Genomic DNA, 19,903 nt, shown 5'->3' with positions numbered 1-19,903 from the left:
CCCATCAGGTCACCGTGGTTGCCTACATCTCTCAACCAGAGACCACTGCTCCCTTCAGGGGCCCTCTCCACACAGCTGCACTCTCCGGGTCCGTGTGCCCTCCCCTCCCCTCCCCTCTCCTCTCTTACCCCTTCAGGCCCAGGAGTTGTAATGGCTTCTCCCTGTTGCTAGCCCTGGAGAGCTGCATAAACCTTGTTAGTTTCTTAAGCCCAGCCCCCATCTTTGGAAATAGTCCCTTTTTAAGTCTCTGCCCAGTTTGAGGGTGCTGTGTCTCCTGCTGGGAGCCTGAGTGACAGACAGGTCCATCCATTCACCAGCACGGTCACACACAATCCTCCACGGATCACCATGCTGCCGTGTTATGGCAAACGCGCTCGCACCCCTTTGTGTGTAGTTTCCTCAACACATCCTTATTTGGGGAAGACTCCATAAAGAGGGTCAACTTTGAGCCAGGTCAAGGGAGAAGTCAGCCTACAAATCAGTAAGCAGGCCCAGATTGCCAAACGAAACTAAACAGAAGCTGCTCACGGAAATGCCAGCTTAAAGAGCCGTGACAGACACACAAAAAGGAAAGGCGGCAACGCCACTCACAGAGTAAACCTCAAAACCACGCGTGCTTGTCTCACATCGCTGAGATTTATTCTTCCTGAATGTATACATCAAGGAACTGACCCTATATGCGTTCATTTTGTAGAACTCTACAAGTTCTGGGTTCTGTGTGAGTCAGCGTGGCCCCCTTCCCTCTACCATCAGGATATTTGAATAAATGTGCTCCCTTTTTTCATTTAAAACTTAGAATTATGTTGCCAACGCCTCTTCCTGAGAAACAGGTGTGTCCCCCGGGAGCCAGCAGCCCATTACCTTTCTGAAGGGCCGCAGGCACGTGCCCACCTGGAGAGGGCAAGGACGGTGAATGACGGGGACTGAGGGATTGCTCACAGCAATGTTTCCCCTCAAACAGGCCTCCTGGTGCTGTTAGACTGAGAAGCAACAGCATCTACCAAAATGGGGACCCCAGCTGCACTGTGACTTGTTAAAGAATGATGACATTTCTAAAAGAGATCCTTTTCCCTTTCACATTGGAAAGCTTTGCTGCACTCTTAAACGATCTGACTGCGTCTCAAGGACTTGTCGTAACATCTTCAGTTGTACAGTGTAAGCCAAAGTCAAATGCAGCATATATAGAGAAGTTCATAGTATCGGCAACTTCCCCAGAATCCAGCCCCTTGCCACTGTGAAGCGAGGAGAGTGCCATGCTTGTGTAGGGTCAATGAGAGGAGTCTTCCTGAAGGAGGTGCCCAGGGAAGGCGCAGAATCCAGGAGTCAGATCGAGTCGAGGCTCTGAGGAGCTGGGAGGAGCTGGAAAGAATAATTTCAAGAGCTTTAACTGTCTCTCCCATAGCCACCCAGCCCCACCCAAACCCTTCGACATCTACTTCCTTTAGAGGGGCCATTGTGGAGAGAAGGTGCAGGGGCAATATTTTGGAATCAGGCTCCACTCGCTCCTACCCTGGAAGGGGTGGGGGCTCCTGGGGTGAGCTCCCTCGGGCCTCTGTCCTTGGCTGGGATCCCCACTGGTCTGAGCAGCTGGAATGGAATGTTCCTGGGATAAAAAGCCTGCCCCCTCCTCCACCTCTTCCCTTATGGAGCTCCTCAGGGACTGTCATGGGGGGGAGAAGGGGGACTGTTCCAGGGATGCCTGATATGGCGATGCTCTGGAGAAGCAAAGGCCCACACTGCCTGGGGGCTCTGTCCTGGCAGCTCCTCCTGGGCTAGGTAGGTTGGCTCCACCGAACATTTACAGACCTCCTCTATGTGCTAGGCACTTAGTGTGACCTCTCATTTAATACTCAGAAATAATCTCTTCCCTAACTCCCCATAAAACACACACACACAGACACAGACACACACAGACACACACACACACACACAGACACAGACACACACACACACACACACACACGAAACTGGCTCAGGGAAGGGAAGTCATTTGCCCAAGGTCTCCCAGCTGAGAAGCTCCAGGTCAGGACTAAATCCCAGGTCTGTCTAGTTCTAAGACGGGACACTTTCTGCCCCACCATGGAGACTGTCACCCTCTTCCTCTGCCATCCCAGGCTCTTTGCTCTCCTTGGCACCAAACATGCCAGCCCACGTATGCAGGGAGAGGAGGCAGCCTCCAAGGCAAGCCCAGGCCCTGAGCATCCTTGGCCTGCCCTTGCCTGAAGCCCCGTGTGCTGACTCAGCCTGACTTACCCCCAAAGCCCAGACAACCAAGCAGGGGAGCCAGCCTCTGGGGGTGTGCCCAGACCTTGGAGGGGTGGCATAAGCCACCCCTCCAATGTCTGATCACATCCCTCCCCAGAACCAAGGACCAGGGTTCACTGTACCCAGACTCAAAGGGTGAGAGTTCAGAAACCCTCATTAGCCTGATAAATGAAAAGCCACATAGCCTAATGTTTAAGGTGTCCCCCACTCAGAGGTTCTATGTCCTTGGGCAAGCCACCTGCCCCCCCGACCCTCAGTTTCCTCATCTGTGGAAACGGGGCTAACTCCTACTTTGCAGAGTAGCTGGGAGGACTGAAAGAGATAATGGGTGTAAAGTGCTTAGCACAGTGCCTGGCATAGAGGCGGTGGTTAATATATTATGCCACAAGCAAGGAGTCCCTTCCCCCATCACTCCTAGCCAGCGTGCGGTCAAGGTCTAATGTGGGAAGAAATAGGCTGGGGATCTCCCAGCTTTCCCAAATACCTCCTCCCATGCTGGCTGTAAAGCATGGGAGGAGGTAAAGGCTCTGCTTCTCCTTCAGCTCGGAGAAGACTGGGACCCTGGGTTTTTCTCCAGGGACCTGGCTGTTAGGCGAAGGGAACCTCCTAGAGACTGCCCACTGCAGGCCTGGAGCACTTTAGCTGTGAACTGTTGCTTCAGCCTAATCTCTAGGAAGCCACCTTGATTCCCAGGTGGCGGCGGGGGCGGCGGCAGGATGGGGTGTTCTGATCAATTATCAGGGTAACAAATCTGGGAGGAGTGAAACTACTCTGGGCTTTTACTCAGACGGTGACAGCCAACAGGGGCAACCTCTCTCTCCAAGAAAGTCTTTCCTGATGGTCCTTCCCTCTGAGGTCAGAGGCCCGCCCCTTCTCTAAGTGACCACCAGTACCCACACATTCTGCCAGACCTTTAAAGCTCAAAGCCTGAGAAGCCTGGGCAACAAGGGAAGAGGCTGGCTGGAGGCGGGGACACTGTGGGTTCCCACCCTGCTCCAGGCCTTGCCCGCACGCCCGGAGAAGCAGCCCACACTGCCCTCTGGTGGCGCCGCCCAGAGGTGCCTCACTTGTCAGGGACCAGCCAAGAGAGCGAAAGGGCTCATCCACGGGAGGGGCAGGGCCTGACTAAAACCCTGAATTGGTCTTCCAGCCCCTCACTTCCCTCAGCTGACATTCCAGATGCACTGGTGGCAATCAATGTCCTCAGGGCACAGATCCCCCAGGATCCCCTGTACTCAGCCCAGTCCCCAGGGCTAGAATGCTGGGCCATCTAGGAAGTGTTCAGGAAGCCATGCAGGGTGGGGATGCAGTATATAACCAGGGGCTATAGTTACTTGTGAAGGCCTAAAAACAGCCCTCCAACATGGCCAGGGCAGGCTGCCTAGAAGAGGGCTGAGAGACACGAGTCCTCGGAAACAGAGACCCTCTGATTCAGGGCTACTTCTTGAGCCCCGGGACTGAGCAGAGATCAATGTTTGTTGATTGAGGAGAATATGAAGCCTTCTAGAGGGGCCCTGGGTGGGCCAGACAGTGGTGGGAGGGTGACTTTTATTAACTGGCTGAGGAGTAGTGGAGAGAGCACTGAACCAAGAGCTGGGGTTCAAGTCACTGAACACTGTGTGCCCTGGCCGAGGCCCTTAGTGAGAAGCGTGGGACATCTGGAAGTGGAGGGAGGGGACAGAGCTGCCTGTGACACTAGGACCAATCTCCATTTCCTACATATACCACTATCTCCAGCAAGAGCCATCTCTAATTCCCTACCCACCCCGCCCCCCCACACCAAAATCAGGACAAAGCTGATTACCAATAAATCCCGGAGAAAGGCAAAATTGTGGTGACACAGAGCACTTTACACCATTAGCTAAAAGCTTCTCTGGACCAAGTGTCCCTCTCCCATGCAACCCAGAAAACAATCAGTCCTGGCTGCAGCCCAGCACTGAAGCCTGAGCTCCTCACTGTGTCACCTCCAGGGAGTCCTTGTCCTTTCTGGGCCTCTAGATCCCAAATGACCCAAGTAGCTTTGGAAGGTCCTCTCTCTCTGGGGAGGCCAGAGGATGCCAGGGCCCCTCACTGCTCTCCCAGTCCACAAGCTCTCAGAGTCTGTGAGACCTCCTCCTGGACTTCCCTTCCCCAGCTAAGAATGGGTTCAGGAAGTCCTGGCTGTTAGCTGAGAAACCAGGCAAAAACTTTGGTCTGGGGAGAGGAAGAGTTAGCTGGGAGAAGGACAGGTGAGGGCCCCTGGGTCTCTGCCTTTCAGAGCAGTACACCTGACCCTGAGGACTCTGGGATTACACCAGAATCCTGTGACTCTTAATTATCTCATTCTACACTCTTCTCGCCATTCCTAAGCCCTGACATGAGGAGGGACAGCTACATTCAGAGAAGGACTGAGGAAACTGGCCCAAAGACAGGGCAGAGTTGTTCTAGGTCACACGGCAGACAAGCTGACACCAGTTCTATCTAGCCCCTGCCCCTGGACAGCAGACAGAAACTGCGAGAAGGACACACACAGGCCTAGGACCTAGTTCTGTCCCTAGCTGACCTTGCCACTCCGTAAAATGAGGACTTTAAATCAGCTCCTAGGCTCCGTCAGCAAAAGCAGTGCCTGTTTCTAGGTGTGATATAAGAGAATAAAACATTCTTCCATGATTTATGGAAAAAGATAGACCTCTGCCCTGTGTTAACCTCACTACAACCCTTCCAAGAGGTGAAGATACCCACATCACAGACTGATAAGTGAGGCTGCAGTCAACTCAGCCAGTGAGCAGCAAAGCAGCAGCCAGGCCATTCACAGCTGAGTGGGGCAGGGGAACGGGGGGCCTGAAGGGCGTGTGGAAAGGAAGAGAAGCAGATCTCATTTCGGGTCTGGCCCTTTAAGGCCCCACTTTCTAGAATCTAGAAGCCAATGACATACCTGCCCCCCTGGGGCCTGTTAGAGGATGTCACCTGGCTCCATCCCTGGCAGAGCCATCTTAGTGACAGGTTGGGAGGGAGCCCCTAGGAGAGCCGGCAAAGCTTCAGGCAGTCACCAAACACCCCACCCTGGTCATCTGAGTCAGACTGTACTCTTAGCGAAGCTGCATGAGGGCCTGAGAAAAGACCTGTCTCCTAGAAGTGGAAGGTCCTAAGTATAAGTATGATGGGAGCAAATCCATAGCCTCTCTGGGATTCCATCTCCCCGAATGGGAAACAGGGGCTTAGGAGAAGAGAACTCAGAGGTACATCGCTGTGCCAGCCCCCACCCCATCCCGGGGCCTCATTATTCTGGGCTCCTGGAGGGTAGTGCCAGAAAGCAGCAGCCTCAAGGGCAAGACTCTTCTTACAGCCCCAAGGGACCCAGGAAATGCAGCGCTGGTGGAAGGTGAGGGTGGGGTGCTGCGTCAGTGCAGGAGGCTCCAACAGGTAAAAGTTTGCTGGCAAACCCCTTCTGGGATCTGAGCAGCCTCCATTTGTCCAACTCTATAATGGGGACTTGGTGCTACTACCTCATTCCGCCGGAGGTCTGGGAGTGGCGGCAACAGAAAGCGGACAGCTTTATTAAGGACCCAGCGGACTCCAGAAGCCCTAAGGTCTGGAGCCTTGCACCGCCCCGCCCCGCCCCGCCCGCCCCACGGATACACCAGCCGCTAAGACCGCACCTCAGTTTAGCCTTCTTTACTGGGCCCTCGGCCCCCCGACTGTCTCCTCCTGGGGTCGGGCAATCTGTCCATCCGCGTCGGTGACGCCGTCCATCCAGCCGGCGTCCACAATCCGTCGGTCGGCACCTCGGCGATGGCCTGTCGGGGTGGCCAGAGGTCCCGGCGCGGAGGTCAGCGCTGGGGGGAGGCGGGGCCGCGGGGCGGGCTCCGGCGGAAGGGCGAATCGGGCTCGGGGCAGTGGCCCCGCCGCAGGCGCCCGGCGCCCCAGGGCACGCAGCCGCCCAGACCGAGCGCAGAGGCAAGCAGCGCGGGCGGGCGGCCGCGACGGCCGCGGCGCGAGCCCTTCTTGAGGCGTGACCCGTGCGCCGCCAGATAGAGCTCGGCCTGCGCCACGCCGCCGCCCAGGCGGCCCAGGCTCTCGGCGCGGTGCGCCAGGCGCAGCTCGGCCGCCAGGAAGACGCAGTGCAGCTGCAGCACGCGGCTCTCCAGCTCCGACACCAGGCGCCGGCGGCCCTCCACCTCCAGCAGTCGCCGCCGCGCTTCGGCCAGCTCAAGCGCACGGCCCCCTGCCGCCGCCGCCGCCGCCGCCGCCGCCGCCGCCGCCGCGACCGGGCCGCCGCCCGCGCCCCCTGCCGGCCCGGTGCGCCCCGCGCCCCCGCTAGCGCCCTGGCGCCAGCGCTGCAGCTCCTGCCCCTCGGCCGAGCCCGCCGACTCCTGGGCCACTTCGGGCTGCGGTGAGGCCTGAGCCGGGGTCGGGGTCAAGGTCGGAGTTGGGGACGGGGGCTGAGGGGAGAATAGGCGCTCCCCGGGCGGCGGCGATGGGGACCCCGGTTCCGCCGACCCTTCCTGGGCCCCCGGGCCGCAGGCGCTGATGCGGCAGCCCGGCATCCCCCGCCCCCCGGCGGTCCGCAGCAGTAGGTCCGCGGGTCTGGCCGGCTGTCCCCCACGCTGGGAAGGATGGAGGCCTCAAAACAGAGAGAGACGCGGCCGTAGCCCCCACACTAGCGCCAAGGCAGCCGCGGGTGCGTCTTATAGACCATGGGGCGGAGCGAAGGGCAGCACAGCCAATCAAAGACTAGCATGCCCTGAACCCTCCTCCCCTGCCCCGCCCCGTCAGGACACTGCCCAAACCCTTTAGCTCCCTGGTCCTTCGACCCAGGCTGCTCTGCTAGGGCATCCAGTCCCTATCCACCTCCTCCAAATTTTGGGTGGAAAGGGGACCGCATCTTCTCTAGCCTGGCCCCTGAGTCATAAGCTCTAGTAGCTAGTGCTTATAAATCATGGACTCCAGTCCCCACCTGTGGTAGGCTTTTGCCTGAAGCCACACTATGTGACAGTGAAAGCCTGAGACACAACTCAGGAGGCTTGTCTCCTTGCACATACCAAACGCTGCCCCTTGGCTGAATCGGCTCTACCTGGTCTCCTGGGCCGCAAACTTCACCAGGACCACCTTCTCCAATCTCCCTGCGGCCATGGAGAGGTTAACACAGAGGGGCGACTGGCCTCCTAGTGGGTTTCTGGCAGTGTTGGTTCCTCACCAGGCAAGCCCTTCACTTGCAGAACAAACCTCAGCACTGCTGCTGAGCTTGGCACGGCTTTCGCAAATCTCAGTGGCCCCCCAGGGGAGCCCCACCCCGCAGTGGGCACAATTCTTTCCAAGCCCCTGCTCCTGTCTGCTCCTCCCAGTAGGTGTCCCCACACCTAACACACAGCGGGAAACAGACCCAGAAGGTGTAGTGGAGCCTTGCCCAAGGTCCGTGGCTCAATCTGGACCGCCGAAAGGGACAAGCTCATCCATGCATGCCCTCCGGGAACTCAGATACCTGGGTCTCCTCACTGTCATTGAGGGGACGCTGCTTAACTGGGACTTTAGTCATACTGGCAAAACGATAGAACTCAGCTCTAGCCATTTTTCCCACAGCGGAAGTGATCTTGCCATACCCCCTCCAAACATTGACCCAGACAACATGACACTGCCATCCACTTGAAAGTGCCATCAGAAATGAAAGGGCTCTGTGTTGGGCGGTGGCAGGGGCTGGAGGGCCAGCAACCAGCTGAGACCAATTGGGAAGAACTGCAGCAGACCGTGGGCTCAGGGGACCTGCCGAAAGTGTGGCCAGTGTGATTACCGCCCCAGGCTGAAGAGGAGGCTGATGGGGGCGCTGCACTGGCTTGATGTGGAGGAGAAGGAGGACGTTGGAGCACACCCCACCCCCACACCACCCCGCCCCACCCCCGCATCATGTTCTCTAAGTGCTTTTAAGTGCCTTAGATTGAGTGATTGGGATTCGTGGGCGAGACAGCTCGGCTCCTGAGAGGCAGCTCAGAAGGGGCTCAGAGAGGACGGTGAGGTCCATGAGGGGGCGTCAAGCTCAGTGAAGGGTAAGGGAGGAGGACTTTGAAGGAGGGAGTGAGGGGGAGGGTGTTCAGTGACGGGAGTAGCGGAGGCTCAGGGCAGGGCGAGGGGAGGGGCTCAGTGAGGGAGGGGCTCAGTGAATGTGATGGGCTCAGTGAGGGGAGAGGGGTTTAGTGGGTGCATTGGTGATAGAGGCTCACAGAGGGAGAAGAAGGGAAATTCAGTGAGGAGGATGAGGTTCAGGGAGTCAGAGGGGCTCAATGGGGACGACGGAATGCCCTGCTGAATGGTTCATCCCTTTGAATGATCTCCTTTGTGTCATCAAACTTTGTGTCTTTCTCTGTGCAGAAGATCCCTCCCCCATCACCGTGGGGAGATCTACAGATGTTTTGCCTGCATCAGGCAGATCACCGCTCCCAACTTCTGGGGATGAACCAAGAGGAACAAGACTAGGACTTACCCCCACCTCCCACCATCAGCCAGATCCAGAGAACCAGTCAGATCTGAGTTCAAATCCCACGCACACTGCCCATCTGGGTTACCTTGGGCAAGTTGTTTCTCTGAATAGAAGGAGATACTCAACCTATATTTGTTGAATAGATGAACATTCTCTCTCCACAGTACCCCTAAAGGAGGGGCATCAGCAGCCTTTGTTCCTGATGAGAAACCAAAGCCCAGAGAAGTGAAGAGACTCGCTCAAGGTCACACAGCAGATAAGTGGCCAAAGATTCAAACACAGATGTGACCCACCCCAAAGTCATAGCTCACCTCCCTGCTGTTCTCTGATATGTCCCCTGTTCCTATCCTCTATGGCATTTCCCACTAGTCATATATAAGTATGTATTTATTTATAGTTTAGTTACTTAACAGTCTCTCCTTAGACTGGTTTTGCTTAGCATGAGATTCCCTGAAGTTAGGTAGAGTGCCTGGCCCCATAAGGCCACTCAAATGATATTTGTTTGAATTGAAAAATAATACAAGGGTAGACAGAGCTAGTTGAGAATAGAGACGTCCCCTTGTTCATTCATTCATTTATCCATTCAGTCTTTATTTCACTCATTCAACAAACTTGATCATTACCTTCTCTGTTGAGCTGGCTGCTGAAGGTACGGCAGTGGTCAGATGGGGCCCTGCCCTCAGAGAGCACACAGCCTAGGGAGGACACAGGTGACTGCAGTTCAGTGAGGTATCTCCTGGGATAGGAGAAACACAGTGGCTGTGCGAACGCAGAGCAGACACTGAGCTGGGTGGGGAGGAGATCAGAGGGAGTTCCCTGCAGAAGATGATATTTAAACTGAGACCTGAAGGATGAATCGAAGTGTGAGATGGATGCACAGATGGCGGAGGGACAGGAAGGGAGAAGGATTCAGGGTAGGAACAGCACGTGTACAGGATCAGAGGTTAGAGAGCTTTGGCATCTGCCAGCTTCCTTCCCAGCTTCCTTAATTGCCCTGAGCTCCACGCTCCCAAGAATGGGCAGGGGACACAGCCAACCACCTCTTAGGGCACAACCAGCCTGGCAAACACAACATTAGGAATTAGAAAATACACTTTTATTTATTATTTTTTTTTAATTTATTTATTTTTGGTTGCATTGGGTCTTCATTGCTGCACGCGGGCTTTCTCTAGTTGCGGCGAGCGGGGGCTACTCTTCGTTGCAGTGCGCAGGCTTCTCATTGCAGTGGCTTCTCTTGTTGCAGAGCACGGGCTCTAGGTGTGCGGGCTTCAGTAGTTGTGGCACGCGGGCTCAGTAATTGTGGCTCGCAGGCTCTAGAGCGCAGGCTCAGTAGTTGTGGCACACGGGCTTAGTTGCTCCATGGCACGTGGGATCTTCGCGGACCAGGGCTCGAACTCGTGTCCCCTGCATTGGCAGGTGGATTCTTAACCACTGTGCCACCAGGGAAGCCCTAGAAAATACACTTTTAAATTATAATGATTATTCTTTTTTTCTGATCTTCATCAAAGTTATGCATTCCTTTTGTAGGAAAGATAGGAAATAGAGAAAATACTAAAATATAAAAAAAAGAATAGAGAGGAAAGGCATCTGGAATTGGAGAGACTTGAATTTGAATTGAAGCTCAGTTCTTTCCTAGCTGCACAACCCTGAGAAATGCACTTTTTCTCTGTGAACTTCAGGGCCTGAGGCATGGAACCACTAATACTTATGGCACAAAGACATACAAAGATCAAGGATTTGTCCAAGGTCTCACAGCGAGTCATGTCTCTCTGTGGTCTGAGTCAGAGACCTTGAAAGAGAAGAGGCAGCCCAGGGGGGACCCGGTTTCAGAGTCCTGTCCATTATACACACTCTCCTTCCAGGACAGCAGCCAGCGGAGACAGAACCTTACGGAGGGCATGGCAAGTGCAGCTGTGGCCCAAAGCAGGATCCACTCCATCAGCTGAGAGTGGGGTGGGGCAGGAGGTGAAGGCTTGAAAAGTCGACTTCTATCCCAGCCTAGAAGATTCAAGGCCTCTGCTCAGAGATCCAACCCCTCCCTTTCAGTCTCTTCCTGGCAACCTGGGCTGGCACCCTCTAGGATGTGATATCAGTTTAATAATTTAGCAGATGCAGACAAAGATAGCAGCTCTGAAAATAACCCAGCTAGGCCCCAGCCTCCATCTCCTCTTTCCTCAGCAGACTCCCCTGCCCTCCCCCCAAGGACTCTGGTTGCCCCACATACCTGTCAGTGCCCCTGCCCGCCAGTGGGCACCTGATCCAACACCTCTTCCTTCTTCCAAACTTCTCCTCCCCCTCACCTCCCCTTTCTCTCCATTCTCATATTAAGAGCTTTTATATTAATTAGAGCTTAAAGGAATCTTGGGCTAGAAGTCAGAAAACTTGAGTTTAATTCATCATGTGGACTAGAGCAAGTCCCTTCTCCTTGCTAAGCCTCTGTTCCCACATTTGTCAAATGAAGCCGCTGGATTCCTAAATGTGGCATGAACAGCATGTTTGGGTGGGGGGAGGACAGCAGCTCAGACAGGGCACTGGATATCTTTCCCAGGAAGTCACAGCTGCAGTGTCAGCCATCTCAGTCAACAGCACTGCAACCCATCCTGCTACTCCAACCAGAGAGCTCACAGGTTTTCTTTTTCTTTCTTTTCTTTTACAATTTCTCTTGTGATGAAAAATTTGCCCTGGTTCTTATTCCTAGAATAAAAGGCTGTGACTTGTGTTCACAGCGGATGTAGGGCTCTGTTCGTTCCATGTGCTTTTGGTGCTTCATCACGTTTCTGACAAGTAGGGGTTTTACTTCCCTCTGGAAAGTTGGAAAGAGCAATACCCCTTCCCCCTTGAAGCTTTACTCGAATCACCCCACCTTTATGGGTCTCAGTTTTCACAGCTCTAAAATGGCCAGGTGTTGAAGAGTAAGAAGGACAAGGTTAGATTCCATGCTCTCTAGACTGTAAGCTCCAAAAGGGGTGAGTTCGAGTCTGCCTTTGTGCATTCATTCAGCAATGTAATTAGGCACATACCGTGTACCAGCCACTGTGCAAGGTGCTAGGGGCACAGCAGTAAATAAGAAAAGCACAAACCCTGTTCCCACAAAGCTTACATTTCAGAAACAAAACTAATTAAATCCCAAGAAATGTGCGACGAAGGAGCAATAAAATACCTGCCAATATTTACCTAACACTTACTCTGGGCCATGTACAGAGTACCTATCCTTTGAGGCATATTATTAACACACTGCATTTTACAGATAAGGAATCTGAAGGACAGAGTGGTTAAGTAAATGCGGCCAAGGCCACATGGTCAAGGAGTGGCCAAGCTAGGATTCAACACCCAGGCAGTCTGCCTCCAGAGCCTGTTTTCAACCACTAGGCCGTAGTGCTTCCCTAGAAATCATGAACAAGGTCTAATCTGGTGACGTGAGGGACTTCCCCGGGACTTCCCCGGTGGTCCACTGGCTACGACTCCATACTCTCAATGCAGGGGGCCTGAGTTCGATCCCTGGTCAGGGAACTAGATCTCACATGCTGCAACTAAGAGTTTGCATGCCACAACTAAAGATCCCACGTGCCAAAACAAAGATCCCGTGCGCCACAACAAAGATCCCGCGTGCCACAACTAAGACCTGGCACAGTAAAATAAATAAATGTTTTTTAAAAATCTGGCTACATGATAGAAAGGGGAGTCAAGGAGGGCTTCTCCTTAAGAGGTGACATTTAAGCTGAAACCTGAAAGATGAGCAGGAGTCAGTTATGTGGAATTGAGGAGAGAGATTTCCCAGCAGAAAAAATAGTATGGGCAAAGGTCCTGAGACAGAAAGATCAGTGTGTTCAGTGCCTTGTAAGCCAGAAAATGGGGAGAGCTGAGATCAGAGGAGCTGGGTCTGGAGGCCAGGTGAGGATTTGGGGTTTTACTGTAAGTGCAGGGGAAGCCTTTGAAAGGTTTAAGTGGGGATCAACAGGATCTGATTTGTTTCTAAAAGGTCATGCTGTTAGCCACGTAGAGAATGAACTGAAAGGCAACAAGAGGAGGAGGAGGGAGACCAGTTAGGAGATTACTGCAGTAATCCAGCTGAGAGAGGATGGAGGCCAGGGCAGGAGTAATGGCAAGAGGTGGGAGGAGAGACGATCTGGATTTTATTTGGAGATGAACTGAGAGGGCTTGTGGATGATTAGTGAGGGGGTGAGTGAGGTACCATTAGGTGTGGTACTCTTGACTGAGATGGGAAAGACCAGGGGAGGAACAGGTTTCGTAGAGAAATCAAGGTCAAGAGGTTTTCTTTTCTTTTCCCCCTGCATGATAATTGCTTCATTACAAAAATAAGAACAAAAGAAGTCGGGACTTCCTTGGTGGTGCAGTGGTTAAGAATCCGCCTGCCAATGCAGGGAACACAGGTTCAAGCCCTGGTCTGGGAAGATCCCACATGCTGCGGAGCAACTAAGCCCATATGCCACAACTACTGAGCCTGCTCTCTAGAGCCTGCGAGCCACAACTACTGAAGCCCACGTGCCACAACTACTGAAGCCCACGCACCTAGAGCCCGTGCTCCACAGCAAGAGAAGCCACCGCAATGAGAAGCCCATGCACCACAATGAAGAGTAGCCCCAGCTCACCGCAATGAGAGAAAGCCCAGCAAAGAAGACCCAACACAGCCAAAATAATAAACAAATAAAATTAAATTAAAAAAAAATTTAAAAAAATAAAAGAAGTCTATAGTAATAGCCCATTGTATCTTCCCATTTTTTAGTCTAACTAAGAAAGAGTATACCTTGCAAGGGGTATACATTCAGTTTCAAAGGTGGAAAGAGGACTTCCCTGGCAGTCCAGTGGTTAAGACTCCACACTTCCATTGCAGAGGGCACGGGTTCGATCCCTAGTCAGGGAACTAAGATCCCGCATGCCACACGCGCAGCGTGGCCCCCCCCAAAAAAACATGGAAAGATTATTTAAAATAATTGACATTAGCACAGCAGCATTCAGATGTTATGGTTTGAGTTACTGTGCACTGGAAAATGAAAATCTGACTTGTAAAGTCGTGCTCTCTGTATCAGTCTGATGCAGAAAAGCAAAACTCAATTAAAAAATAAAAGTAACACAGAAAGGGAAAAAAATATATTTTACTAGTTAGTAAAGGTCTACACACATAGAGGACAGGTAAACCTTTGGAAAGAATTTTGTTTTGGATGCCTATTTTGGAAAATCTTTTCTGTTTTTCTTCTCTATTCTCAATCCTCTATTCACAGAATCCTTCACTTCTGACACTTCTGGTCATTAAATGTGTGTGTGTGTGTGTGTGTGTGTGTGTGTGTGTGTGTGTGTGTCAACCAATTCTTCAACCCTAGCTGGTTGTCCTGCAATTCAATGTGATTCGATTCTGACACTAACCGGAGTTAACGCAGACCCCGCAGGTTAAGGACCTATTCCCACAAGACTGCCCTTCACTTGAGACACCAATCACAAGTAGTAGATTCCCCCCAAGTTATCCACAACTTCTGTCTGACTTACCTACAAATCAGAGGTTCCCACGACCCCCTCCTTGGATTCAATAATTTGCCAGAACAGCTGGAAAATTCAGGGAAACACATTTACCAGTTTATTATAAAGGATACAGATGAACAGCCAAATGAAGAGATACGTAGGGTGAGATCTGGGAGGGATCTCTGAGCACAGGAGCTTCTGTCCCATGCAGTTGGGGTGCACCACCCTCCCAGCATGTGGGTATATTCACCAACCCAGAAGCTCTCCACACCCTGTACTTTGGGGATTTTTATGGAGGCGTCATCACATGAGCATGACGGATCATTAACTGAATCTCCAGCCCCTCTGCCCTTCCCAGAGGTTGGGGTGGGGGTGGGGCTGAAAGTTCCAAGCTTCTAATCATGCATTCGTCTCTCTGGTGACCAGCTCCCTTCCTGAAGCTATTCAGGCACCCACCAACAGTCACCTCGTTAGAACAGAATATGCTCCCATGACCCAGGAAATTTCAAGGGGTTTAGGAGCTCTGTGTCAGGAACTGGGGGCAGACACCAATATGCATATTTTTTCTATTATTTCACAAGACCCAAGTTGGATATCCATGATAAGTAGGCAGGTGTATAGAAGCTTCTGGAAGTCAGCACTGGAGAGTCAGAGCTGGAGACTTGAATTTGGGGAGTCATCCATAGATGGTACTTGAAGCCGTGGGATAAGATGAGTGGCCTTGGGAAAAAGTATTGATGGAGAAGTGAACAGAAGTCTGAGACACCACATTTAGAAGGCAGGATGATGGGAACGAACCAGCAAAGCAGCCTGAGCAGGGATGGTTGTCAATAAAGGGGGGAAACAGAAAAGTGGGCTGAGCAATAAATTGAGATTAAGGAAGCAATTATGGCAAACACAGACCATCCTTCTGTGTAAGTTTTGTTTTGAAAAGCAGAGAAATAGGGTGGTAGCTGGCAAGAAAGGGGGTTGAACAGGGGTTCTGTAAGATGGGAGCTGCTAGGAGCACCTTTGTATGCGATGGGATTGATCTAGTAGAAGGGGAAATATGGCTGCCTTGCACGAATAAACTCACGTGGGAGATTCTTTTTTTTTTTTGGCTACGCTGCCCGGCTTGCAGGATCTTAGATCCCCAACCAGGGATTGAACCCATGCCCCCTGCAGTGGAAGCATGGAGTCTTAACCACTGGACCGCCAGGGAAGTCCCTGCATGGGAGATTCTTAAGACAGCAAGAGAGGATGGGCTATCCAGCAAACTCATTCCTACCACAAGCCTTCATTAAGCACTTACTATGTACCAGACACTTCTAAGTGCTAGAAATATAGCAGTGATCAAGACAGGTAAGGTCCCTGCCCTCTGAGCACGCTCAATCCAGAGGAAGAAAGAAGGCCATAAAGAATCAAAACAAATATCATTTCAGATTGCATTACATGTATACTTTGAAGGAAGAAAACAGGGTGATACGGTAGGGCATAACCCCAGCAATATACTTTAGATAGAGAAGTCTAGGATGTTGGAGTGGGCAGCTGTGGGCTTTGCCTTCCCACCATTTATGTCCTACTTTTGATAACAATGCCTTTATATTTTGGGGGGAACCACTTCTCCTATATGCTCAGTGCATGTTTCTTGTGGGGCTGACCCCAGCCTATCTCCAGGAATGGGGTTATGATCCTGACCTGGCCAGTGAAACTCAGTACTAGGAAGTTTACTAGAACTATTGAGAAAGAGAAACTTTCTTTGCCCACGAATTGTTGACCAAGTAGACTATAAACCTGAAGCTGCAGGCAGTCATCTTGCCACCACAAAGGAAGTGTGGGGCTGGTGCCTGGCAGGAGAGCCCAGAAACAGAGACCTGATGAGCGTGGAAATCACTTGAGCACCTGATTCCAGCTGTACCTGAAGGTACCCTTGGACTTTTCACTTAAGTGAGACGATAGACTCTCCTGTTTTTCTTAAGCTATTTTGAGCTATTTGAACTTATAATTGAACAAATCCTGATTGATGAAGAAAGCAAAGGAGTGCTTTAGAAGTGCTAGGGAGAAGCGATCCAGGTGGAACGAACAGGCAGTGCAAAGGTTCTTTGCAGGATAGTTTGGCGCATTTGGGGAACACAAAGGAGGCAAGTGAAGCTGGAATATAATGAGCTGTGGTAATGGAAAGAGATGGGATAGACCCTCAGGAAGAGAGCTGCATTTCCAGCAAAATGGCAGAAGAGGGGAGCAGAGAAATGCTTCCTCACATATGGCACTTAAAAGTGATGGATAATTTTTTAAAATTTTTCTTGTAAAGCATCAGTGAGCTGACTACAAAGTAAGGGAATTAACAGAGGTCAGAAGTGACAAGAAAGGGCAATTCCTCAAGAGTAAATGAGTCTTGTAGCTGGTGTTTGCCCTGAAAGCACCTGTTGAACCCTGAGACCTAGACCAGTCAAAAATTTTAAATTTAACCCACAATAAGACATTTCACAACATAATCATTTCATGACGTATATAAGACAAATCAGGACTTCCCTGGTGGTGCAGTGGTTAAGAATCCGCCTGCCAGGCTTCCCTGGTGGCGCAGTGGTTAAGAATCTGCCTGCCAATACAGGGAACACGGGTTCAAGCCCTGGTCCGGGAGGATTCCACATGCCGCAGAGCAACTAAGCCCGTGCGCCACAACTACTGAGCCTGCGCTCTAGAGCCCGCAAGCCACAACTACTGAGCCCACGCTCTAGAGCCCGCAAGCCACAACTATTGAGCCCGCGTGCCACAACTACTGAAGTCCACGCTCCTAGAGCCCGTGCTCTTCAAAAAGAGAAGCCACCGCAATGAGAAGCCCGCGCACCGCAACGAAAAGTATCCCCCGCTCAACGCAACTAGAGAAAGCCCACGCGCAGCAAGGAAGACCCAACACAGCCAAAAAAAAAAAAACCATTCTGCTGTACACCTTAAACTTATACACTGTACGTCAATTATATCTCCATAGAACTGGAAGAAAAAAAGACATTTTTACACCAGAACCCAGCATGCAGACAAAAATTTCACAAGCAATATTCACCCTAATTACATGTGAGGCAGGCTGATATTCCTTGGTCTAGTCTATTCCATACTACTCAATTGCCTTTTTTTTTTTTTTAATACTGCTTTAGTTCCATTAAACAGTGGAGTGCTAGGAGCTGAAGATTATTCTATTTGGGGAGGGGAAGCCAAGTTGCAATCAGGAAGCATTCAGAAGAAAGGGACCCTTTGGGTTCCCAGCTCCAGCATTTTGTTGGATTTTTCTTTTCTAGGGAGTTAAAGTTTGACCATGTTGAGTTTGAAATGTCAATTAGATATCTGAGCAGAAATTTCGAGTCGGCAGTTGACTTTATATGTCTGGGGCTCAGGAGAGAGGGCTGGGTTGCAGGTGTGAATTCGGAGTCAGATAGGCAGTATTTAACTGGATGAGATGACCATGGGAGGAGAGAAGGCAGAGGAGAGGCGAGGACAAAAGACTGAGCCTGGGGCACTCAGAAGTTAAGCAGCCAGTGGGAAGAAGTGACCCACAGCCTCTACCTTTTTCTTTCTTTTCTCCACCTTGCTGTCAGAAACACAGATGTGGTGGATGCCATCAAGGACCTTAAGACCAGGGCCTCACTCCTGGGATGGTAGAACAGTGAGCTGCTGTGCTGTGGCGGGGGGATGGGGTGGGGGGGGGGTCTGATACTTCCAGCTGAATCTAATTCCTAACTGACATAGAAACAATACTGAGAAACTCCTGGCAAGATTGACCAAGGGATAAAAAAAAAAAGGAAGGTGGCACAAATAAACAATGTTAAATTTGAAGAGCAGGACTACAGAACTACAGCTATAGCAGAGATTTAAAAGATAACTGGAGAATATTAGAAACAATTTTATGACAACAAATTTAGAACAAAGGTAAAATAGACAAATTCGTGGAGAAATAAAAATTTATATCAAAATGATCAAGTAGAGTATGAGAAAGAAAAATTACAGAACAATATTACTTAAGAACATAGAGGTCAATGCCCTAAACAAAAGATTAACAAGCTAAATCTAGCAATGTATTTACAATATAATAAACACAGGAATTCCCTGGCAGTCCAGTGGTTAGGACTCAGCACTTTCACTGCTGAGGTCCGGGTTCAATCCCTGGTCGGGGAACTAATATCCTGCAAGCCACGCGGTGCAACCAAAAAAAATAATAATAACATAAAAAAATGATAATAAACACATCATGACCAAGATGAGTTTATTCTAGGAAGTTTGATTCAACATTAGAAAATCTACTAGTGTAATTAATCATATTAATGTTAGAGGAGGAAAACCAAGTGAATATTTCAATCTATACAGAAAATGCACCTGATAATTCAATTTTTTATGTTAAAAATTCTTAGCAAACTAAAAAAAAGAAAGAAAAAATAATTCTCAGCAAACTAGGTATAAAGCACCATTAAGCTGATAAAGTGCCCCCTCCTGGAGGGGAGGTTATCTACATATATTTGGAATTCCATAAGGAAAATGTCTCTTCTCCCCATTTATTCAATCATCTCTGATTTTTTTTTTAGTTTTATTGAGATATAATTAACATACAGTTATGTACAAGTTTAAAGTGTGCAGCATAAATCAGCTCTCATTACAAAAGAAATTAAAACGTTTTTGTGGACCCCTAAAAGTATTGAGACTCCTAGGTACGATGCTTATTGTGTCCAGTGGATAAATCAGCCCAAATGATTAACACCATTAAGGGAATGATTAACACTATTTTCAGGATGTTTTTCTCTGGAAGGATGAGGAAAGGGGAGGCCACAGAGGAGGATCATACAGAGAGCTTCAAAAGTACTGAAATGTCCCATTAAACTAGTGGTGGGTGTCTTCCTTTTTACTGTTTAAATAATACATATATTTTATATTTTTATATGTATGTATATATACATGGATATACACACATATATTCTTCTATATGTAAATTTCACAGTAAAATTTTTACAATAAAACATGTAAGGACCAGGTCATGGGTGGGGGGGGGGGGTCTTAAAGACCAGGGTAGGTCCTGGCCGACCACAGGCACAGGTAAATTTGCTCTGAATACTTTAATGACCATCTGGCTCTGGATCAAGTCCCTCCCGCTCACTCACAACGAGGGTCCTGCTCTGCCTGTCTGCCATCCCCACCACCACAGGGGTGGCTGGTGGAGGTTCTGGGGATCATCCTCCAGGCTCCAGAAGGACGACTGCATTGGCCTCAGCTGCTCAGCTGTAGGATGCTAAGGAACAAGGACTCTGCTAAGGGACAGATTCCCAGACCCAGGGTCCACGGGGATGCAAGGGTATGGCTCTGGGACAGAAAACTGCCCAGAGCTTCCAGGGACCACAGTGGGAGGCTCTTTCTCCCACTGTGGGAGTGGCAGTTCAGGCTTCCCGATCCCAGGAAATGGATGGATCTAGGCCCTGGATTCAAGGGGACAAGTGGCATTCAGAAGACTGGACCCCATATTGAATGTCCCTTAGATCACCAAAGATTCCATGTGCCAAGTATGGCTGGCACTGAATGGCACAGTCCCTGACCTGATAGGGTCATGCTGGTCAGGTGACCAGGGAGGCCTGGTGACCAGACTGAAGGACCTTGTTCATGTCTGGTTCTGTAACACCTCTGGGCCTTGGCCCAACCCTACGGGCTGTCATGGGTTGAGAGAGTCCAACAATAATGGAAACTGGATTTCCCACCAGC

At 50.8% G+C, this 19,903-nt stretch overlaps 1 protein-coding gene across 1 annotated transcript; it reads right to left on the bottom strand.

The window, feature by feature from the left end:
• Positions 1 to 552: 552 nt before the first annotated feature.
• TRNP1 (TMF1 regulated nuclear protein 1) lies at positions 553 to 6,909 on the bottom strand. The gene is made up of 2 exons (XM_060001059.1): positions 5,904 to 6,909; positions 553 to 1,359 (listed from the first exon to the last, which is right to left on the bottom strand). Exon 1 carries the CDS (start codon positions 6,789 to 6,791, stop codon positions 6,075 to 6,077), a length of 717 nt encoding a protein of 238 aa, XP_059857042.1. The 5' UTR covers positions 6,792 to 6,909; the 3' UTR covers positions 553 to 1,359; positions 5,904 to 6,074.
• Between the last annotated feature and the right edge of the window lie 12,994 nt (positions 6,910 to 19,903).

Source organism: Delphinus delphis, chromosome 1 (genome assembly GCF_949987515.2).
Source record: "Delphinus delphis chromosome 1, mDelDel1.2, whole genome shotgun sequence".
Lineage (NCBI taxonomy): Eukaryota > Metazoa > Chordata > Mammalia > Artiodactyla > Delphinidae > Delphinus > Delphinus delphis.
The sequence above is the reverse complement of the archived record's forward strand: the minus strand, read 5'-3'. Positions and strand labels throughout refer to the sequence as shown.